Genomic DNA, 24,660 nt, shown 5'->3' with positions numbered 1-24,660 from the left:
GGCATGTAGCATAGCTTTTCAGAGTGGAGGGGTCATAAGATAAGTAGAGAGACCATGCATACAGTTGTCTTTTACGTTTAGTTTCTTACTGAAACAAAACAAAAAAATGCATACATTTATCTTAAAAAGGACCTCTAGAAGGAATTCAACAGAACTGTTTATACATGTACGTTTGTTCAATAACTTAACTATATTAGTAATATCCATTTCAATGTACTTTCCATTCTAAACTACTATACAGTTGTAAATTGTTATACTTGGTAAGAACCTCGTAAGTTGTAAGAACTTGTGTTCGAACCATTTGCATATGTTTATGCAATAAAATATGTTCAAACCAAAGGACCCCTCCTCCCTATAAACTGATGCTACGTACCAAATATGATTTTCCATAAAAACCGGAATATATATAGTTCACGCCATTCAGCTTCTACAATTAACAATGAATAGATATGCATACTACAGACGCATTCATGCGCGGATCTATAGGTCGGACCCCTGCCCCCTCCACTGGAAAACCATGTTCTGATTTCACATAGTAATATTACCGAAAATAGGAAATGCTCATGCAAACTGAAATAAGAAATTCCTTTTTAAATCTGAATACATTATGTAAATATCCCCCATTTCAAACATGTGTCATGTAAATTGTAGAATTTGAAAAATAATCTACATGGTACCTAAATTGATCAACAAGTGCATATATACGTTAACCAAAAAAAAAAAAAAAAAAAAAAAATATATATATATATATATATATATATATATATATATATATATATATATATATATATATATATATATATATATATATATATATATATATATATATATATATATATATATATATCCACCCCCTCTCTTACCTAGCAAACATAATATTACCTCGCCTTTCCCCATCCCCGAAAAATCTCAATGCTCGTTTAAAATATGATGTTAAGAATTAAAAGGTTCTGTCAAGTCTAAATTAAATGAATTTGAGCAATGTCATAAAAAGTATAGCCGCATGAACGCTAGTCAGGTTCCCGAGACCCCTCTTCAAAGGGGTCTTGGGGGCCTGACTACACGAACGCATAATTTACATTTGTTATTTTGAGAATATCAAAACTCTTTTTTACAATTTTCCGAAAAGTTCGAGTAAGGCCAAATCATAGACCAAAAGAAAAAGGGATGTCCCCTACGCCCGCCCTGACTCTGACAATTTTTTTCTTCTATAATTCACAAATGGCTACAAAGTCTTCAACTTACATGTATTTCATTCAACAAAGATGCTATGTATTTGTGCTTAATAAGTTTAAGGAATCGTTGCCCCATGCTCTATTTCTGACAACCACCAGTTGCGTTTATAACTCAATAAACGCAATCGGTCTCTTTTTGAAACGTTGGACCCCCCCCCCCCCCCACCCTAAAAAAAATATAGATAGATAGATAGATAGATAGATAGATAGATAGATAGATAGATAGATAGATAGATAGATAGATAGATAGATAGATAGATAGATAGATAGATAAACTATTGATAATATCATATAGCATATTGAACCATGCGCGAGCATGGAAAATAAACAGTCTGCACGCAGAGCTGCTCAACTACTTAGTTGCGTTCATAACTCGAGATAAATCCAATATTGATCTCATTACAACAAAAATATGCAAACAACACGTCTTAGTTCATGCCTACATGTATGCTAATGACTTTATTTATTGAAATAACAGCAGAAAATATTGCAGTGACGATACGGTGTTAATTATAACTGATAAAGTGTTTATTGCTAGATTAAAGAACATGTTGAATATCAAAATAATTTAACCAGTTGCTCGATTTTGATATAGAATAGGGTCTAATCAGGGAAGTTAAAATTTTATTCTTAATACCTTTCATACATGTCATTATATTTTTCTTTTCATGTTAATTGATGATAAAATTTATTTTTACTGAATAGAGTTGTGCGCCCTTAGAAAACTCTTTAATGTGAGAGATACGTTCAAACGTCGCCCACCCAAAATGGCGAGAAGGTGAAATTGCCTATCCCGTTTGTAAAGTTCATTTCTTTGTTTCTCTACATCCTCGCGGGATATCGGAAAGTGTTCTTTTCCTAATCAATGTGTTATGTATTCGAATAACAAAGAAGTTTCTGCAATGAATAACCTGAAATATACTTTTTAATATCCAACTTTTAAACGATAACAGCAATATCAGAGAAAATCAAGCCGTCATCATGCGAGAATACAAAGTGGTCGTTCTGGGAAGTGGCGGAGTTGGGAAGAGTGCATTAACAGTCAAATTTGTCTCTGGGACTTTCATGGAAAAGTACGATCCAACTATTGAGGATTTTTATAGGAAGGAGATCGAGGTGGATTCCGCACCATCGGTGTTAGAAATTCTGGACACAGCAGGCACTGAACAATTCGCTTCAATGAGAGATCTGTACATTAAAAACGGGCAGGGTTTTGTCATTGTTTACAGTATAACAAGTCTTCAGACTTTCCAAGACATAAAAACTATGAAAGAACAAATTATCCGTGTTAAAGGAATAGAGAACATACCAATGATATTAGTTGGAAACAAAGTTGACTTGGAACATCAGAGAGAAGTGCCACGCACAGAGGGCGAGACTTTAGGGCACATGTGGGGGTGCCCTTTTCTTGAGACATCGGCAAAAAATACCCAAAATGTGAATGAAATTTTTATTGAAATAGTTCGAGAAATGAACACTAGTCCAGTAAAGGAGAAAGGAAAATGCTGTCGTTGTGTGATTTTGTGAAAAAGGTAAAGGATGATTCAACTATTAGCATCATGCCTCTGTTGTCTCTGCATGTGCAGTTAATAATAGAGAATAGTTCATAAAGTTTTGACTGTCAAAGGAATTAATTGAATTTATATAATCATGTCTTGCATGTTTAGTCAGATTTGTTTAATTCATACTAAATACACAATCATTCACTAATCAAATCACACAAAACTTTAAGAACCTCAGTCTTTATAAGTATTTTTTTCTGTCAGATAATTCTCTTATTAAAGCTTATGAAAGTATGTATAAGAGAGGTGAAAATTATTTTATTAAATAAAAGCAGATAAAGTATTAGTATCTGACAGTGACTATATTATCCACCCAGCGTGATAAAGATAATTGACTTTAAAGTTATCTTTATGTCATTTTTAATTGAGAAATGTACATGTATGTCAACTATACAGCACTTCAAGATTGACTGTTAACATGAAGTACTGTATGAATGACTAACATACATGTACAATTCTTAATTTAATCAATAACTTGTACAAATCTGTTATTAATTTAGGTGTATTTGTTTTTGTTCTTTTGTTACAAGTTTTTGACATTGGTGACATTTTAGTGTAACTTAAACGTCTGACTCAGCCACCTCCTGTCTTGATTTGTCATCTTCATTCATTCAGTACTCAGTACTGTCACATTCTGTGCGTGAAACATGGGAGAAAATGGTCAGTGTACTCCATGAAAGTCGTATATAGGATTTAAGTGGGATAAACGGATATCTTTGTGTATAAATATACACAATTATTTTGTCACTTACATTGCTTAGCAAGACTAGTTTTAAGTACCGGTGGATAATTTCCCCTTGATGTCAATAGCAAATAGATATATATCTGATATATGAAATCATTCCTTTCATGTACAAGTAATTTATATGCACTTTTAAAAGTATTTCTGGAAGACCCTGTGTTTATGTCATGTATATATTTACTTAAAAGCACTCCTTATGTTATCAGGTGTTACTCAGAAAATAACATTTAACGAACTTTCTGTATACATTCGACTTAGAGTTGTGTAAAATGTACCCTTGTGACCCTGACTTGTTTGATGTCAATTTAGCACTCTGCAAGTGAGACCATGACATGGGGTTAGATATTTAGCAGTTTTGTTGCTCTGTGAATTTGTGGAATTTTTTTTTTTATCAACTTTATGCATATAGGAACTGTGTTCACTTTGGTTATCATGTTGACCAGGAAGTCATTTGCTTTTAATAGTGAAGTGTGCCTCTTGACTATCATATATATTTATATCTTATGAAAACCCCCTCTTGAAAGATTACTCCAAAGCATTGATATGAAAATGATAGGATGCATGATGTTGAACAAATAGAACAGTATGTTAAAACTATCGGTACGTCATGCTCAAGAATGGTGTGGAACCAAACGTTGATTTTCTCTTTATCTTCTTCCACCATCATGACGATAGTAAATAGATTTTTGACATCAAATAGTAAGAACTGGATCAACATCCAAAATAAGATGTATCTCTTAAATATTATACAATTTATATGTATCATAATACATGTATAAGTATTCAGGATGATCCTGAGCTTTAGTTTGTAGACATAAGTGATAAATTAAATACTACAGACACAACTGTGCATTTGTGTCCTTTTCTGAAATTCCATGTGATATTTTAAAAATCAAAACTGATAGATTCTATTTACTATCACAGTATTGCCATCATCAAAACAATTTAGGTGGATCATTTTGTTAGACTACATGAACAGGGAATAACAATTTTACATGTATAATATGCTTAAAGTTTGAATTCTGACACGCCAAAGTTTAATATGATCAACATTTAATCCTACTTTACAAACAATTGAATCACATTTTGTGGTATTCATAATATTATATGCAATATTTTATGCATGTACACATTTATGTAGAATCATCCAAATCAATGTGTTTACACACTATGTGGAAGCCTTTATAAGGTTTCTAGTTGCGATGTATGTTGACATTCAATTGTGGAACATGAGCCTTTATACTATGTACAAACGCCACAGATAAAAATCCTATTTAAGCACCTTAGTGCTTAATACAATTTTAATACAAAGGTACAATTTTTCTATACCACAGTGAAATTAACGGTATTAACCACACCTCATGAAGATCTGCCTCTGTTGTAAGGGTCTGTGAGGAGGTCAGGCTTATTGATTAATGAAAAAACAAAGGATGATAAGATGTTATATCAATTGAAACTAAATATCGTATGGTTTTGTCTCTTTTACTATGACAAAATGGCATTGATCGTCAAAATTATTTTGCAACAGTTACACAGAGCAAGTCTTAGGTGTTTTGCATCACTTTTTATTACCGGTATACGGGGTTTAATTCTTTAAAAAATATGTATGGAATTAAGTCGTCTCAAAATGACATAATAGTTAATACCAGTACTACTTTATAGTCTATGTTGACTGAAATTATCAAAGTTATTCAATTTTATCACTTTGGAATTCAAAGTTGTGTATTGACAAAAGACATATTTCTGAGAGGATTAAGTGCTTTGATAGCTCAGATTAGGTACTGTAGAGGCAGCGATTTTTAATCCCAGAGTATGTATACAGGCTATATAAGTAAGCTCTTTATATCACAGCTTATCCAAAACCTAATAGAGGAATCCTCAACTTAAACCTCTAGTGTCGGTACTTCAATTCATGTAAATATATGCAGCCACATGTATGTGTACTAGATTTATGAATTTTTTGTATACATGTACTATTGGCATAAATTTTGTATAGATTCATGCTGTGTTCATACAGCTATTGTTAAAAAAAAACGATTCTCGATCTAATCAGTTTAAGGCATTGTCAGAGTATGAATATATACACATCCCATGATCTTTTATTTCCAATTTTTATAACTGTCTTCAAATGCATTTTTTAGCAGTGTTAACTGTTGATAATTGACAATATTTATTTTGAATTGTAATTAAAATAAATAATGTTTACTATACGTTTATTAAAATTTTATATGACACCTTTGAATTTGGCTATGCTGGATTATTTTATTATCTACTTACCGGTAATATATATAGCTATACCGAAAGCCAAGAATGTATAGATCCAACTTTCAACTTCCTTACTATTAATGTATGTGGAGGATTTAGACCCTTCATTGAATGCATTAATATATTTAAGTATATCTACATACTTTTACTTACTTATATTATATAAGGAATTTAAGATATTCAGATGGAATGTAAATATAAACAGTTATATTCTTTTTTGTTTGCTTATATGGCTGACGAAGGAAGTGATAGGTGATAATAAAAGTTAAATTACCCCCAAACAGATATGTATTTTCTTATCAATGATCGCTAGCCTAACTTCACACCCACTTGAAACCAAAGGAAATATATTGTTAACATTATATATTGAAAGAGTAGAGATTGAATTTGATAGTACATGTAGTATCAGTGGGCACAACGAATTAAAATTATTTGTTCTGGGCTGATATCATGTTTTTCGTGTATATATGAGTTTTTGACTTAGTCTGACATGCATGTAGCAGGTGACACACAATCTGAATCAAGTGTATATTTATTTAAAATACGATTTTTTGCTTGTATTCCTTCTTGTGAAAAGTTAACAATTACAACTATTATACTTTCATGTTAAATACTGAAATCTGATTGGTTTTAATGCAGTTGATAATCCGGCTCCGATTTCACAAAAAAAAACTTAAGTCAAATCTCAGACTTAAGTCTGAGTTTTCTCTCAAATATTTGAGTTTTTTCTCAAATTTGAGAAAACTCAAATCTCTGCATTTCACAAAAAAATCTTAGTCATGTTTTTTACTCAATTTGAGAAAACTTAAGTTACCTCCATAGCGGACTTAAGTCAAATCTCAAATATGAATATGTCATTAACATCATTAATTCAGTATTATATTGTCTGTAATGTTCATTTCTTAGTTCTATTCCACTCAATAATCAGCGTATATGCAATATTTCATGCAGGTTTGATAAATATTCTTTTCATTAAAAAATAATAATTTTGGCGGAGTTATCTCCCTTGACAAAAATGTAAACAAAGGGAACTAATTCATTTGTTTGTGTTAAATGGAATAACTGTGCAGTGATTCTATTTTCCAACGATTTTAAGGTAACCATAATGTATTTAATGTGGTCTTTTGTTTGCTATATATTATTTAAGATCATGTAGATATGTCATCTATACTTAGCATAACAAAGTGTACATTTCATGACTGATTAACATTTTAAGACTCTTCTTAAATTAATCCGATTTTCCTCTGTTGAAAACATAAGCAGACGATTGTTTTTATTTAGAATAAATAAAAAAAACAGGAGAAGGTATAAGGTGCCACTTGTGACAATGAAAATTCTTGACTCAGCTAAGTAAAAAATTTGACTCAGCTGAGAAATGACTAAGTTTGATTTGTGAAATGCAATTTGAGAAAAATATCAGCTGAGTAAATTCTCAGGATTTGAGATTAAACTTAGGTAAAAACTTAAGTTTTTTTTGTGAAATCGGAGCCCGTTCTATTACCCTTAGCAACACACTTAGCAACCGGTAATACATGTACAACAAATTGTTACATGCACGTAAATTATGCGCATATGGTTCGCATTAGAATTCACGTCATTTCTATATAAAAGCAGTAAATAATTCTCTAAAATTAAGACATTCAGTATAATAAAATAAATAGTGCCTGTTTGGGAGGATAAAAATTGAAATTGACAACCCTAGAAAACCATTGTCAACCTCCGCTTCGCGTCGGTTGACAATGGTTTCCTTGGGGTGTCAATTTCAACTGTTACCCTCCCAAAAAGGCACTATTTATATAATGTTATATATTTCTCAACATGTTGATAACACAATGGTACATGTATTCAGACTTAAAAAGATCTATAGCATGCCTCATTGTGAATGACCATGTTAATTATACACAATATGTCCCCTGGTTTTCGTCTTTTTACTGGACTCTGATGGGTATGTGCTATTGATTAATGACAAGTGGTAGGTTTTGTGTTGTGACTTTACATCAATACATAGTTGTCTTAATTAGTTTAGTGCAGGTATTGGTAATTGAATAGAATGCTCGATCGTTGAAACATAATACCAAAAGCTTTAGACAAATCAATTTCATTCATAAACACGTAGAAGTTGTGAATAATGGTAAGGCGGAAATAATAGAGCATTCCACAGCTTCTGATCATCTGATACACTTCACATGTGAAGTGTAAAATACATACTACATGTATATCAATGACTGTTAAGACATACAAGGCCAATTTAACAAGACCATGGGCTTTCCATGTGGTTAAACTATCTAGTTCAGGTATCAAAGCATGTTTGAAATGATGGTGGCCCCAGGTGAAATATGCACTGATTTCTTGGCATATTTGAATTTTGATATGATGGTGTTAATATTACTAGCCAATGATCATGACTAAATCTACTGTACCGATACATAAACTTTCTGTTTTACACAAACTTAGTCCATGGTCTTGTTAATATAGCTATAAAAACTTCCTTTTGTTTTGGTTTTTTTTTTCATCATCATTAGACTGAGAAAAGAAGGAGGATGTCAATTTTTGTCACATCCTTTTCCTTAGCAGTTTTAAGTTCCTGTTGGTTTTATGAATTAACTTTTCCTGCTTCATCAGTAGTTTATGATTTCAGCTTGTTTTTAGACATGACTATAAAAATGTCTCTAGTTATTTGTTTATAATGATACATCAGTGACCTGTCTGAGCCATATCTTAATAAATCTTTTATTTTTCTATTGCAGGTAGAAAATAGTTGACCAATGAAAACCAAGAATCAAACCATGTAATCCTGCCTGGCTGTTTCATTGTTGCCTGGCCAAGTGCTTTTTTGTTACTCCAGTAATGAACCAATCAGATGCCTTTTTGCATGTGTAACCATGACTACATCTTGCATCAACTTACCATTCTGGAAAGAAGACTTCTTCTAATGCAGGCCAGTTTCTGTTGACAATTCTTTGGTGCGAGCTATAGCTGTTGAGAACAAAATTATAGAAGAGATGTCTGCTCCAGTGTTTCCATAATATCAAAAACAAAATGAAGAATCGTCATCACTTTTGTATTGCAAAAATTGTTTATATACATTCTTAAATTTTTTTTACAATTTATACTTAAGGACTAGGTCATTGATTATTTACGATAGAAATTCATAGAGTATGGCATGTAGAAAGATTCAAAGCATACTATTTTCTTGTTTTAATATATCTTGGATATGTATTTGGCTTGTAAAACCATATCACATAGGATTGTATAGTAAAGGGGTGTATGAAAATGTATATATTTTACATGTTGTACTATACCATAGTGATGAATAGTAGTGAAATCACATGTGATTTTTACCCAGCAGAGTAACATTATTCATATTAATAGATATTTGTCATTTGTGTCAAACAAGTAGAGGCCATTTATTGTTGATTATGCATGTTGTGCAATGATATATTATACCATGATTATTATGCTTGTATATAAAATTAAAGTATTGCAGAAGCTTTAAAATTCATGTACACGTACGTTTCTATACTTAATCTGAGAAATCAATCACTAGGTGTGATATTAGTCAAATGCTTTGTTAATTAAGCCTTATAATTTTGCCAACAACTGTCAAAATGTTTGTAATTCTGTATATATTGAATTTTTATATTGTTTTTTAACAGTATGTTTGTATATATACGTCACAAGCATCTCAAAATCCAATGGTATTACAGTTGAGTCATGCAGAAAAAGGGAATGTGTGCTACTGGATTTTTTTCAAAATTTTTTTAATTAAACTTTTAAGATAATTTAACTCAACATTCAGAATAGACTGAAAATTACATGCAGATACTTTTAAATTATATGCAGATAATTTTAAATCACATGCGGATAATTTTTAATTACATGCAGATACTTTCCGCAGGCAATGGCATTTGACTCAGTCCCAATATCAAACAGTATTAGGCATATCGTGTAGATCGAGACATGAAGAAATGGCAACTTCTTTCTGATATCTTAAGCCAAACAGGAGAATTATCAAACATTAAGTACATGTTGAGATAGCACAAACTTCTAGTTAAAGTATATAGAGAACCATTGTACCATAGTAAATATCAGTTCATACGATTTCAGATCTATCTATGACATTGTATAAAAAAATTATTCTGTAATGGAAAGAGGAAGTTAAAGTAATCTAATTAAAATGTGTAACGATTGTATAATACCATAGTGCACATATTATAGAATATTTAGATTCATATACACGTAAATTATTTTTCCAGGAAATTTGGAATGAGTAAAACAGGATTTTCTTTTTAAAAAAATGTCCATGATTGTACATTCAGTGGGTGATTGAAGTGATATAGGACTAGTGCCATATAGGGGAAGAAAATTGTAATGTTTTCTTTATAATTATTAGAACAGACAGATTTTGAAATGTGAAAAAAATAGATTAAATAGGTGTTAATTTAGAAAGTCAGACAACATGAACTTGTGTTTATATTTTTAGTTTAAGTGGGTACTTGTTCGTGTTGTGTACTTTAAAAAAAATGTTTTTGTGAAAATAGGTTGACAACAGAGAGTGAAAGGCCTTGTTATTTTTGGAGGGGTGTAAAGATTTCTCTGTGTTAAGGATGACTGTATGGCGGCCCCTTGTGGTTACATAACGGTCAAGATTGTTGCACTTGCAGACACTTGTGTACAAGTAGACATTGGATTAGGCTTGCTACTTCATGTTTAGTCAGTGTGAAACACAAGTTGTAGGATGTGTAATTTTAAGAGTAAAAAATGCCTAAATAAGAAAAATTATTCACCAAAAATATGTACGGTATGTAAAAAAAAATTGACGTATCATCCCAAGATATTCTATGTATAAATGGGTTATAAATAAGGAAGGGAAATTTTTTTTTCAAGGTTCGTCATTTATTCATTGATAGTTCTTATGAATTAAATTTTAGATTTACTTCCCTTGGCTAATGGAAGTTATGATAACAAAAGGAGACAAAGGAAAAAAAGACTTTCCTGATGTGCGTTTGTGGGGGTATATGTACAAATAAGTTGTTAAATTTGAGACTTTTTGACTTTCGACACATTTGTAATCATTATTGTCAAGATGTTTCAAACTTTATTTGTACAGATAGGAGAACATGTAGAAAATCTTGAGCCTCTCTAAAGAATTTGGTTGAAATGTTGAAGTGATATACTTGTAGCTTGTTGATATGAAAATGTAATTTTGGGTTCTGTTTTTTATACACTGTGATTCAATGATTTAGATGAAATACATGTATTTTCGAGGAAGGACAAATAGAGTGGTATATTTATAGCTTAAGTTTAAAAGTTCAGTGAGCTTTTATCCAAGTCAGCCAGAAATATTGAAATGGCTTATTTGGAGGGAGGTCATGCATGTTGATTTAACACATTGTCATTGTGGAACTGATATTATTTATTAACATATATATATACATATTAATATTCATGTGCATCAGGAATGTACACAGGTGTTAGGCAATATTATTATGTTATACAGAATGATGTAAATGTATTTATGAAATAACAATTTTCTCCAGAAAGGCGATTTTATGGAAAACGAATCCAGTTACAATTTTCTTTTATATTCAGATCTTTACTGTACATGCAAAACTGCACAAAAAATGCTAAATCTGATTTTGATGATTGTTGTACTAGGGTTTTAGCAATGAGCTGACCGTTTAGCAACACCTGTAGTCTGACATAGTGACTGCTCAGTGTATATTACTTAGCTGTAGCTTGCTTGGCTATAAGTGTACTATTTATACACACCAATCAGCATTAAGATGTAAATCAAGGTCAAAGGTCACTGTATAAAATTGAGAGCTTCCGTTTTATTTTATCCATGAATGGTCACATTTATGATTTTTTTAAATATCTGTATTTTAAAAAGAAAGAAAATTATTATTTTTGTGTAAAATTTCTGTGAATTTGTGTTTTTGAAAGGCTAGATTTAAGCTTGCAATTAGAAATCTCACGATTACTGTTTCAGTTGTCGATTTTCAAAGTCTGTTCATTTCGTTCCTGATTGTTTCCCCTTTTATTCTTCAGTACCTCTATTTTGTATTATCATCGACAGTTCTTGCTTTGTGTCAATGTGATTTGAATACACTCACGTAACAAAAGAAAACCTTTATAATAAAATGTATACTCTGAATTCTGTTTTTTTTTCTGTTTTCATAACCTTTTCTTTAATACACCCTTTGCTATTCAAAGAAACCTCATCCCTCTCCAATTACGAGCTTCCATGTACCAAAGAAAAAGATGGAAAAATCCGCACTTTTTCCCTCTGGACAAGAGATTATTTTACATGCTTTGACTCTGGTCCTCCCAATTCCGACGGATAATGTGTATTTGCTATTCAATGAATTGTTGAATAGATGACTAAATATATGTATTATTCAAAGTACAGAATTATCTTTATGAAATGTCGCATTGTGACTGCTATTCTGGCATCATTGCTTCAGTGTCAGTTGTTAAAAAGATTGCGATATTTTAAATCGATATTAATGTACATAAGAAACTGCTATCATTTTGAAAACAGTAACAATTACATGTATCCTATTTCTCCAGTAATTTGTTGTACAGAATCACCACTCTCTCATTCATTGTACTGCTTAGAATGGAATTTTAGAGAATGTTTTTGTATAAATTGTGGGGAAACACTCGTAAAAAAAAAATCAGTGTAATCCACAAGGGCCGATAACATACGATCATTTATTATTCGGTCATTTCCATGTGGTATTGGTTGGATTTGTAGATATACATGATATGGGATGCCGTAATATCAAAACATATGTTACCGGTCCCTGTGGTTTTATTATTCAAGAAATACCAAACTATATTTACACAATCAAGACAAGTTGTCTATTTTTATTTTTAATTAACACAAAATGTAATTATAAATTGCGTCCAATCTCTGTCATAACAAGAAGACAACAATCGGACCGTCGGTGTATTATGCAGATTGAGTGCATATATCGGTAGCTTTACAGTGGGTGGGGCAGCTTATACATGCAGATAACATGACATAAGCCCGGTACTCCCTTTGGTAATGCAGTAGGCCTACGCAGAAGAGGACCCCACTTAAGATACAAAAACTCCACCCCTCTATGTCTCAATATCGAAAAACCCCGCCCTTTGTATCTGCAGCAGCGGTTTTAGAAGTAGCCATAACAACCAAAATTTTTTCGAAATCTTTGGGAAGGTTTACCTGTGTGGAATGTTGACAAATTAGCAACATTTTAATGAAGAAGTAATTTCGTTCTTTAACTTCTAAAGTTTGGGTCGAGTCGTCCATTTACTGGGTGCATACAAATACATTTTGTCATGCATCATATTGTTGCAAATATTTTTATTCGTGTAGACCCAATGAATTCAAAATTTACAATGATACTTTGACACTATCGACTTAGAACTGTTACTGAACATCAATTGATAGAAATCATTGATTCATGGGGACAAAGATCACGTGATTTAGGCACTAGTATGTGCACTAGTTAGAACTTGCTTTCAAAGTTCAATGCTACTTATCAAAGTGCCTTACCATTGATTTGTTGTACTTGAAACAAAAATCAATGCGGGTGATGATTCTTGCACTTTGAAAATTGATAAGATAGTCATTTGAATAATTAATGCAAAATCATTATACATTATTAAACACATTTGTCAACAATGTAGACTTTTCTTGCTCTCTTGCTGCTGTATTTATATATGTTAACCCACAAATAACATGCGAGTAAGTGTCTGATAAAAATATTTCTTCAAAATCTTATCATGGAAATGTTATTTGTATAGTACATGTAATTAAAATTAACGGAAAGGTCTAGAACTATGCTTTTATAAAAAGATGATCTGAATTTGTACACGAGATTGTTTTACTGATTTAGTGCACCTTTTATCAGCCCTTTTCCCTTCAATAGTTTCAAACACTAAATTCGTAATACATTCATTTTATTTGACGATATACATGTAATTTCAATTAATTAAAAAAGATACATTTTTAAGTTTGTAATTGTTCCAGTAACAAGTACCTGAAGACAAACCTTAACATTTTCAGCTTCTTTCTATGAATGAAAAAAAGTTAAGAAAGAAGCAACAACCAAAAAACAAAAAACAAAAACAAAAAACAAGACAAATAATGCCCCCGGAAATACCTGTACATCGTAATGAAAAAAACCCCACCACATCACCCCTCCCAAACCCCCTACCCTCAACAAAACAAATAGTGAGACAAAGGCACCCCCCCCCCCCGAGTTAACATTTTATTGTTTGCGATATTGAATGCAGTTTATGCGGATTTGAATGCAATTACGATACTTTAGACGTCTTCAAAACAGCAGTGATGATCTGAGGATTGGTGTAGGTCTGATCATTAGGATGTCCAGGGAAGACGGTATATACAGAGTTGAAAAAAGTGCACTTCCTATTCTTTGTGATTGGTAGATAGAACATGTACTTTAATGATGTGAATATTGTTTCATTTGTTCAACTGTTGGTCAAAGCATTGGCGATAGTTTGCTGGCGATCTACCTTACATAAAATTAGACATTTTCAAAGAAACCTAGTCGCGATTTGAGACCAAAAAATATTTTTTATGTTTAAAATGCTTAACTTGTGCATTTTAAATGACTGGCTAAAATTTGGATGTAAGATGTAAAGTTACAAGCGAGATATAGAGGTAAGAAATAATTGTTACGTTATCAAAGTTCGAGTCTTATTATGTAAAGAAATGACCAAATATTTCTGACAAAATGATTCTTGGCAAACAAGATAAACTGATTCAATGTGTTCATAAATAATATCATGAACAGAAGAAAGCTACATTTGGTTGAAACATGTACAACACATAATGTAAACAATAACGACTATTTTTTGTATATATCTATATAACTGTTCGACTCTACGATAATTTTGTAAAACAAACGCAAGCTAAGCTAAGCTAAGAACAGTTTAGATAAAGACAGAATATATATATATATATATATATATATATATATATATATATATATATATATATATATATATATATATATATATATATATATCGCAACACTGAAACCATTTTTTTTTCATTAAAACATTTCCAAGATTTGTTGCATAACTAATAGCGTTAATTTCACAGAGGTTTTCAAGTGAATCATCCGTGAAATTAGTTCATACAAGTTCTCCTGAATAATGCAAAAGTAATGCACTTTTGAAAAAAAAACTATATCTATACACTTTATTTTCTGATTTTATTTATACACAAGAAAAAAAGTCTTCAACAATATAGTTATATAATAGAAGCATATCTCTAATTATTGCTCATAAATATTAAATGAGCTATAAATCGGTTTTTGCATTTACCATGGTTGCGAACAAAATGTCAATTACATTGCAAGTCTGACAGTGTCCTCTATTAACCCGCCCAGTATACTATTACTATTCTATGGTTGATAGTTTTACCATAGTGGCCGTGCAGAAGATTGTCTATATTAAGTTGCTTTAGCAGTTGTAATTATGGCGATTTTAGTGTGAACGGTTATAGGGTAACATCATTCCTGATTCTACTACGGTTGTTACTTGACACTTTATTGATGATGGTAATATGTCGGTAATGTTAGACTGTTTTGGTATTGGTGACGACAGCGTTACATGCATTTATTTACTGTTTTCTCTGTAGGAATTCTAGCTGGTAACGGCAATATTAATGCCATAACTGTTGTCATCTCTGCTTAAATTCTGTGGATTTTGCCTTGAGGTATCTATATATTTTTGTTATATTTGAAAAATATACATTTTTCCATTTTGCGTGCCGACCCAAAGCCTATTTTTGCGATCACAGGCAAGTGACCAACATTGGTCAAGTTCAATTAGCTTCTTATCGAAGCGACCATTGGCGGTCAGCCTATACACAGAATTATCACCAGTATTTACGACGTAAACTCGTCCTTCGGAATCACAGCATACTCCACGTGGAATGAATTCCGATTCTTCCTTGCTGTCTGGGCTTTTCCCGTCAAAGTAATTCAGCTGATTTCCCTCTGAATCCGTAAGCTGAACCTGAAGGGAAATCCAGTCTGAAATGATAAACCAGTTTTCCTTTTTGTTAATGGCAAGTCTAGCAGGATACTTCATCATATTTCTTCCCATCACTCTTTTCTCAGTCTCCATGTTTACCATCTTCACCATGGACGCTGGTGGATTTTCGCTGCAATTGAAGAAGACGTCCTTTTCCGTTAAACTAACAATTAGCGCATTACTTTCTTGATTATAAGCTAAACCGCGAGCGCAGCCTTTTGTCCGAAGAAATGTCTTCGGATCGGCATTTCCATTAGTTTTGATAACTTTTTTCTTTGCATTACATGAGAAAAACAAGTTCCCTTGCCCATCGCAGGCAATATCATCGAGTTTATAGTCGCAAACAAAGGAATCGAGACACGTTCCCCTGATGTCGAATAACTTGGCCACTCCTTGATTTCCAATGCACACCCAGGCTTTGTCGTCATCCAAGCACGTGATCCCCGTCACAAGCTCCTCCTCTATTTCACAATCAAACCTCTTCAGTAGCTTCAGATTCCCGCTCTCTTCGTCATCACTGGCAACGGACAACACCCCAAATAGATCTCGCACTTTTTCTTTCATCATTAACCCCTTCGCGAACGAAAGATTTGCATTATCCGTTTTCGGGGCTTGAACCGTGGCGCATTTCACGGATTTCAACCTTTCTATCAGTTTTGTGCCGTGCAAAATGATATCTATGTCATTGCCTTGCTGTAAGAGAATATCTGAAAATTCATATAGTCCAAGATACTGCAGTTTTATTTTTTCACATTCTTTAATTACGCTATTGTCAGGAGTGTATTCCAAAACTTGACCGGAATATTCATCTTGAATTTCGTCGACTAACTTATGGAAAAGCTGAGCCTGTTCTTTAATGATCTCTAGCAGTCTTTCTTCTTTATCCAACATCTTGTTTTTGCTTTTTTGGGCTTGTGATTTTTCGTTGGCCATTTTTGCGATGAATTTCTTGTGCTCGGTTTCCTCAATTGCATTTTCCAGAGCCTGTTTGTACTCTACCACTGCTTCAGACATGTTTTTACACTCATGACTTTTATGAAAGGTCATGTTGCAGTCCATGCAAATCGGCTCTTTACATGTCACACAGAAATATTTTAATTCTTGTGAAGAATGCTGCGCACACAACGAAAGGCCCTGTGAAACTTTTCGGTCACCCTTTTCGTCAATAGTTACAATTTGGTGGCTTTTTGTTCCTTGGAGTTTGGAATGCATTCGCAGACAAAATGAACAAAAGTTCTGTTCACAGGAAAAGCAATAAAACTCAGCCCTGGTTTTCTCTCCACATACATCACATTTCACGATAGCGTTCCCGTCCTTTTTAATATAGTACAAGTTCTTGGGAAATCCCTCTTCAATATTGTGTGGAACGTTGCTTTCGGCTCCACAAAGAGTACAATTGTACGTCGATTTCGCATTTTTAGCCTCGATTTGGTACTTTAGACAGTCATTGCAAAAGGAATGGTAACAATCCAACAATCTGGGGTCTTTGAAGTTGTCATAGCAAAGAGTGCATTTGAGACTATTAGGATCTTTTGATTGCCTACCTACTTCATTCTTTTGCTGAACCTTAGCGTCTCTGAGGTCATCACTACTTCCCTGGCCGGAAGTTGGACTCGCCATTGTAAATTCTAGTTCATTAGTTTCAAAATCTCAATTTGTTGATGAAAACGCAGCAGAACAACTCTACGGTCTCCGAGGCAAATGAATCCTCTTCCTAACTTTAATAAATTATTTATCGTTCTCAATCACAACTGCACACCTAGAACTAACACCGTGCTTCTGCTTGACTAGATTCTCACAAACTAGCCATTTTACACATTCCAAATAATAAGCTTGGATGCGCTAAACTGTCACAGGTACAGTGTTCATGAAAATCAATTGCTTTCTTCTGTTTAGCTCTTTTAAATGATACGGTATCACCTGTCGTCAATTAAATACATAATTTATCTTCTGTTCCTACACCATAGTTATATAGCATCACCCTTATAAGATTTGCGGAGTGCTGTATTACAAAACGGTTGCGCTTCTTGTTTAGACATAACAGAATTGTAGACCGTGCTGGGGATGCCATTTGATCACGATTGATTTTTTTCTCAATTATCCATCCAACAGTCTCAATTGCTTGGCTTTAAATTATAAATTAATGGAAGGAGATTCAGAAAGTCAGTTTTCAATGCTATCAATCAACTATTGATTAGATGATAACTGAAGACACGGTTAATTATTTTTATCCCTTTTGTTTAAAAATTGAAGTCTTTTTCACATTAATCATAATCAAAGGATGATACATTTTATATAAACCACAAATTACATTTTTTTTTTAAAAATTGATTTAAATTTGATTGATGGTAATTACTACTTTGATCATATACTATAGTTGGTGATGTTGGCATACATCCAGACACTTGCTCTTCACTGCAGCTTAATTTAAGCTTCTTATGGATAAAATGTTTCTCTTTGTTTACTCTCGTCTTCAACTCGGAAACATAAGGAAAAAAAGATTAAACATTATTAATTACTCAGTTACTGCAGTTTGCCCTTTGAAATCAATAAATAATTCATTGCTTTCTATAACAGTTACACTTTCTTTTTTGCTCCGCACGCTTTTTATACTTTATACCTTATCGCAAGATAACATAATTGATCAGAGAATGCAGTTATAATTTCAGATTTTTGATAGTCGTGCGATAGTTAAAACTGACGTTTTTTTTTAAAACAACACATTTCTATAAAAACACTAATATGCATGCAACTCCTAGTATGCAAACCAGTTAAACACTAGTAATTTAAAAAAATAAAACGAACACCCACACCATCCCCCCCCCCCCCCCCGAAAAATTAATAAAACCAAAACAACCAGAGGTAAAAAAAAAAGAAGTAAAAAAAAAAAAACAACAACAAAAGGGAAACTTTGGTTCCAATTGGGCGTCATACAACGTGACATCAAGTACGCTTTAGTCCACACACACGTCTGCTTCTTTGACTACTAGTATACTGTGAATGAGATTTGACACTTAATTTTATTAATACATGTATAAGGTATTTGATGGAATGAGTCATTACGGGATCAACACATTTGTAGACATTGCGATATGATCCAATTTCTATGTGATTTTTTATTCAAGTATTTGAAAAAATCCACATGAGGTTATTGGCCGTTTTTGCGAGCGGTGATCAATCTTTTTAATTAATTGATCACCAATTACCCGGTAGGAATTTTGTAAATTGATAGGTTGGACGCTTCAAATATGCTAGAATGCAAACGAGAGTCCCGTTCACATACATAGAAATAGTGTAACAAATGAATTACTTCTCCCTTTTTTAATTCCTTTCAGAAAAGCGTTACACCATTTTCATCTCTTTGCTGTGTGCCTGTGCTTTCACTCAAGGGTCTCCGATCCTCAGCCTCAAAGTGTTTTTTTTTTTCATCATAAAAATGTTATTTTCTTTCAAACTTTAAAATGGAATGAGATACAGCTCTTTTCTACCTAGAAATGCCTGTAAATGAGCTCGTTTTCAGTTCTGTCCTGTTAATTAGTTTGAGTGCCACGTGGACCCGTGATGTCATTGGTGTCATCCTTCGAAATTTATCTTTAAAAAGATGATAATTACTAGAGATGATAATTGGCCAAAATAAACACATTCTTTCCCAGTTTTAGCATAAAAAGTAATTTCATATTTCACAGCTATCAAATAATACTGACAAATATGCTAGAATATTTAAACATAAGTTATCGCGATGGTGATAAGTCGGATACCGTATTCATGCCGAAGAAATACCGAATCAGCAGACAATACGAATACTTCTGCAATATTGACCATAGGTGAAACAATAAAAAGAGAAACAGAATTTACAAAACTTTATTTTAAAGTATAAAAAGATAAAACATAGAAAATGGAAACAAAATTCAAATTGTTAATAAAATTTTTTCCCCTGTAATTTGGTTTTGCTTTGTGTTCAATGTTTGAAAATAAATACAAAATCTTATGTTTTACTATACTATAACAAAAATAGACCAATCATGACGGAGTAAAAATGAATGTATACATTAATAATGCTGCCCTTAATCTTCTAAACAACGTCTAATTTTTCATTAAAACCCTTGTTTAAACACCCAGGATCGTCTACTTTTCGATAAATACCCGAAGTGTGAGCCGCTCCTGTGGCAATTTCAACATTTGAAGCATAATAGTGACGCTCTTCTCTTTTCGATAAAGGAAGTGACGTCACGCCAGTAAAAAGCGGAAGAAAAAACAGAGTCGTGAGCATGACAAGCAATAAAAGGGCCTGCTCTACGAACAAAATAACGATAATGCTGGAAACAACGGCGAAAACCGAGTAGCCCCAAAGATGCTTAAGGCTGGATATAAAACAGTTGGAGTCTTTAAACTCGTCCTCTACGGCTCTCTGTGGGATCCATTTGATGTTAGCTCCAAGGTTAGCTTGGACAGCTTTAACGAGTCTAACACACCCTACTATTGCCTCTGGTGTAAACTGTAAGATAGAAGCCACAGTTTCGATTAATACGTACTTGTAGTTCTTTTTGTTGCACGTTGCGAATTTTGGAAACACTAGCACTAAGAACATTACAATTATGATGGAAGCGTATCTATATCGAAGATGAACACTGATATGGATGAGAACATAGAATAATAGGAAAGGCTTCATCATCATCTGTCTCAGGGCCGCATAGGCGATGAAGCTGCTCACGAAATCTAGATGAGACTCTGTACGAAGTTTTGTTCGATTGAATTTATCTTTCTTCATCTGCTTTTGAATCCACCTCATAAGTCTGCCAACAGCATTCTTCCAGAAATACATCGCTAATAACACTTCTCCTCTATTCCATCGTCTTTCTCGAATGTTCCATGTCACAAAGTTGTATGATGGCGCCTCCAGAAGATGAATGGATCCCGCATAGAGAGGCTGCAATATGGCTGCCTCAAAAGTATCATGGCTCAGCACATCGATAGGTACCCTCTCTATCGGGTTTTCTCTCGTTCCGATCACTCTGTCAATGTAAACTTTATTTTTTATCATTGCTTTTCCGAAATAGGCTGACTGACCGAACAAAGCCATAACAGCATTGGTCATTGGCTCGTAAATTGCTTGTCGCATAGACTCTATATGCATAAATATCGTGTCTTTATCAATGCAGTATAATTTAATAGCTGGCTGTATGATCCCCCGTTCTGGGTTTGCCGCTGCTATAGACAGCAATTCATACACACAGCCATCAGGTACACCCGTATCGCCATCGAGAACAAGAGTATAGTCAAACTTCCTTCCAAAGATGTTGTTTACGTCCTCGGAGTTGTGAAACAGAGGTTCGGAATAAGGTCTGGCGTCACTTCCGTAGTGTTCCCAGTCACAGTAGGTAAAAGCCAGGTCATCTCCTTCAGAGAGGAGCATCAGGTCCTGGTACTGACCACATTTACGGAGCACGCGGCTCACGCGATGGACCACCATAAACTCACGTGCAAAACGATCACAAATATCGTGCAGATACTCTGTTATGAACACAGATTTCTCAACGTCTTCATACAACTTCCACAGATGCTCCAGATGTGCGGAGTTGATAGAATCGAATTCATTCTTAGCGAAAGACACACCCTCTTGAAACAGCTGATCATATATCAGCGATCTGTACTTTTGGACTACTTCTATTTCATAGTCTTTCAGTTCTTGTGGGCCAGTTGCACTGACCAACACAGCGGATACATTGGGACTTAAATTTCCCATAAATGCCTGGAACATATTATCAAGACAGTCGTCTATCTCATCTTTGCTGAGGGCAAGGAGGTTATAGTTTAGAATGAGGGTAAATCTATCACACTTGGCTCTCTCAGGGTCCCTGGTTTCTCCCCCTATTAGTAGTGTGGCAACCGTCTGCATAGGAAACTCCATCACGCTCCCCTGCAGCACCCCCAGGACAACAATGATGAAGATTCCGTTGATGTAGTTGGTTCTCGTCCAGTCCACGTTCAACACATTCAGCAGGATGGCGAAAAAGGACAGTGAGATCCATATTCCGAAGAAAACGAAAACCCTCTTGTTTCTATTCATTTTAAGTTAGCTGATGGCCCGAAACATCTAAAGTTAAAAAGCAAAATAGCCGATAATGAATAACAATAATTAGAATTATGATTGTTATTCTTAGACCACAATAAAAAAAATAAAGAATTTCTTACCGCAAAGAAAAATATCCTAATAGATATTCGTTCAACAGTTGTTAGAATAGCCACACTTTCGCTTAATTTACACAGGTAACTAATTAGGACGCGCTGTGTATACAATCTCGTCAAACAATCGTCGTTATAAGGAAATCAAGCCGAAACAGAACAAAGGGCGTGCATATGAACAGGCGATCCATCACAAATAGAGGAACGATGCAGAGGTGTAGAAACTTTGTGATCACTTCCAGTACATGGCGACCCCAAACAGGGAAACCTTGGACAGAACAAACAATGCATGGCCCCTCCTTACAAAACACGCGAACACCGGTGAATGACGTGAGCCCGAGCTGATTTGCATAATGTCGTGGGATCATCAGTTAATCAAGATTATAAGAGGTCTATGCTATTTATTACCGCACAAATGTTTTATTTCAAAACTTGATTAATTGAAAAAATGATTTAATAGAGGATTTCCTGAGAACTGCCTGACGATCAATGGTTTGCATTCGTGACTCTCGCACCTGTAAATAAGGTTAGGTATGCGAATTAATAATTTTTTGTGCCTTTATGAAAAAAAAGTCATGTCATTTCAAATGTGCATTGTTTTGATTTGCATTTTATTAATATTCAGTGCCGCACAAGGCCATTTAGACTTTGAGAATGCCGTCTAACAAGTTTTGTTATTAAGTTTGTCATTGTTGTTATGCTTATAAAAACACTGATTATATAAGTAATATCAAATCATTTCTGGACGACACTAGACTTCCAACTAATTCCATGGTTTCTTTTTTTTCCCTCAGATATACGATAAACCAAAACCAATAAGCGTTATTCGTTCGACTATTATAAAAATATTATACAAACCCCTTTTTACTTTTATAGAAATAAATCTAACGAAATGAAGTTGTTGTTGTTCTTTTTTCATATTTCAGCCCGTGACACAAAAAAATCAGCTTGAGTGGAAATTCATATTTAGCAAGTTAAACATAAACTACCAGTATGACACATAAAACAAACGTTTTTCATATGTTTATTGCACACACCGGGTTTTTGTGAAATTTCATTTTAATCTAATTCTTCCCTCTCCAGTAAAGGAAACAATTACAATACGACACAACCCCACACTAAAATAAAAGAAAACCCCGTTATGAAATTAAAAAGACGTTTTTATGTCTTTATTTTTAAAAATATTATTTGGTATCAGTGGTGGGAGTGATAACATTGACTAATGATCGCCCCCGTAATAAATGTTTAACTCCCTCATTAGTCACAAAGTCAGCGCTGTGAGACAGGAACACGACCCGCTCCACTAGAAACAGCACACGCTCCGACTGTTAACTTAAAGCGAAGGATAAAACAGATTGCATAAAACTGCCCCCCCCCCCAAAAAAAAAATAAATAAAAAATTAAAAAAAATTAAGAAATAAGAATATTGACTCTTAGCAACCTGTAAATATACTATGATGTCAATCATTAAATATGTACATGTATATTTCAGTGATAGAAACGTATTAATTTTTGAATATTTTTATTTTTCAGGAGATTTAAACTTCAAATCATTCCATTACATAAGGAATATGTACATGTAGTCTTAATCCGACATATTTTATTTTGGTCCCCCCCCCCCTCAAACGAAATATTGAAAACGGCGTAGAGCTTGTTCAGAAATGTCAAACAGTTAAGTTATGTCAATTTTACAAGACAGCCTAGATGATAAAATGAGAAACTAGGTATTTAAATGAGATAGATATAATACTTAACTCAAGGTAAGCCAAAAAGGGGGTAACATTCTTGGATTTATGGTCAATTCACTGCGTTGATCAAACAGCCATAGTCAAATACATGTTCACAGGTTTTGACTACTGTCTTGTCAAATATCTGAAATGATTGCTGCATGGGTTTGACAAGAGTTTTAAGTGTCGTCAAAGTAAATACATAAAATAAATCATTAAAATTTTTATTGTGAACATGTTTACACTTTCGACATTCACATTTTGACTGCAATGCCTTTGTTAAATCATACATTCAAAGAGTTATCTGAAATTCTTCTTCTTTTACAATATAGAATGTATTTATTGTTAGGATTAATCAAAATCAAACTCGTGCTAGATTGTTGGTTTGGATGTATATCGATTTTATTTTTTTATTTATTATCATTGCTTATCAAACCTTCATTATTTGAATGACCTAAAATATTAATGATTAGTTAGAGAAATAAACACAATACACTTCAAACAAATAATTACTAAGTACGTAAATACATAGAAATAACAATTTGTTTGAAGTTTTTATTTCCTAAGTATATATATTTATACATAGTTTAAATCGAATGTATCAATTATAGTATAATAATATATAAATTATATACCATTCACACAATAAAGCGTGAACTGGTTTTCAATACGAACTCCGATCCTCAGCAATGTTCGATAACTCTAAATTATCCGGATTTTTTTTTATTCGTACCATAAATCTGCCATTTTCCTAGATAAATTTAATTAGTTTTGTAGTTTTAATATTACATTCAGTTATTCAATGAACTGCTTAGCTTCCACGGAGAACTACTAGATTCTAGGAAGGCGGTTCGATCCTCTGATGCACCGGTAAAACCGTTTTT

The 24,660-nt window shown here is 33.3% G+C and overlaps 3 protein-coding genes across 3 annotated transcripts; 1 reads left to right on the top strand and 2 right to left on the bottom strand.

Annotated features, from left to right (window-relative positions):
* Positions 1 to 1,959: 1,959 nt before the first annotated feature.
* LOC105335266 (ras-related protein Rap-2b) lies at positions 1,960 to 11,961 on the top strand. Its single transcript, XM_011439078.4, has 2 exons — positions 1,960 to 2,767; positions 8,552 to 11,961. Exon 1 carries the CDS (start codon positions 2,217 to 2,219, stop codon positions 2,760 to 2,762), a length of 546 nt encoding a protein of 181 aa, XP_011437380.1. The 5' UTR covers positions 1,960 to 2,216; the 3' UTR covers positions 2,763 to 2,767; positions 8,552 to 11,961.
* A 3,104-nt stretch (positions 11,962 to 15,065) lies between these two features.
* LOC117690015 (E3 ubiquitin-protein ligase TRIM45) lies at positions 15,066 to 17,872 on the bottom strand. The gene has a single exon (XM_034472764.2). The coding sequence runs from the start codon at positions 17,484 to 17,486 to the stop codon at positions 15,564 to 15,566; it is 1,923 nt and encodes a 640-aa protein (XP_034328655.2). The 5' UTR covers positions 17,487 to 17,872; the 3' UTR covers positions 15,066 to 15,563.
* A 1,840-nt stretch (positions 17,873 to 19,712) lies between these two features.
* LOC105335269 (glucans biosynthesis glucosyltransferase H) lies at positions 19,713 to 22,798 on the bottom strand. Its single transcript, XM_011439080.4, has 2 exons — positions 22,059 to 22,798; positions 19,713 to 21,960 (listed from the first exon to the last, which is right to left on the bottom strand). The coding sequence occupies exon 2, from the start codon at positions 21,931 to 21,933 to the stop codon at positions 19,939 to 19,941; it is 1,995 nt and encodes a 664-aa protein (XP_011437382.3). The 5' UTR covers positions 21,934 to 21,960; positions 22,059 to 22,798; the 3' UTR covers positions 19,713 to 19,938.
* Between the last annotated feature and the right edge of the window lie 1,862 nt (positions 22,799 to 24,660).

This window comes from Magallana gigas, chromosome 8 (assembly GCF_963853765.1).
Source record: "Magallana gigas chromosome 8, xbMagGiga1.1, whole genome shotgun sequence".
NCBI classification, from domain to species: domain Eukaryota; kingdom Metazoa; phylum Mollusca; class Bivalvia; order Ostreida; family Ostreidae; genus Magallana; species Magallana gigas.
This window is presented reverse-complemented; position numbering and strand designations above follow the sequence as displayed.

Excerpts from the sequence above, each read along its gene's own strand:
- LOC105335269 (XM_011439080.4), bottom strand. The coding sequence starts at position 21,933 with ATGAATAGAAACAAGAGGGTTTTCGTTTTCTTCGGAATATGGATCTCA.
- LOC105335266 (XM_011439078.4), top strand. The coding sequence starts at position 2,217 with ATGCGAGAATACAAAGTGGTCGTTCTGGGAAGTGGCGGAGTTGGGAAG.
- LOC117690015 (XM_034472764.2), bottom strand. The coding sequence starts at position 17,486 with ATGGCGAGTCCAACTTCCGGCCAGGGAAGTAGTGATGACCTCAGAGAC.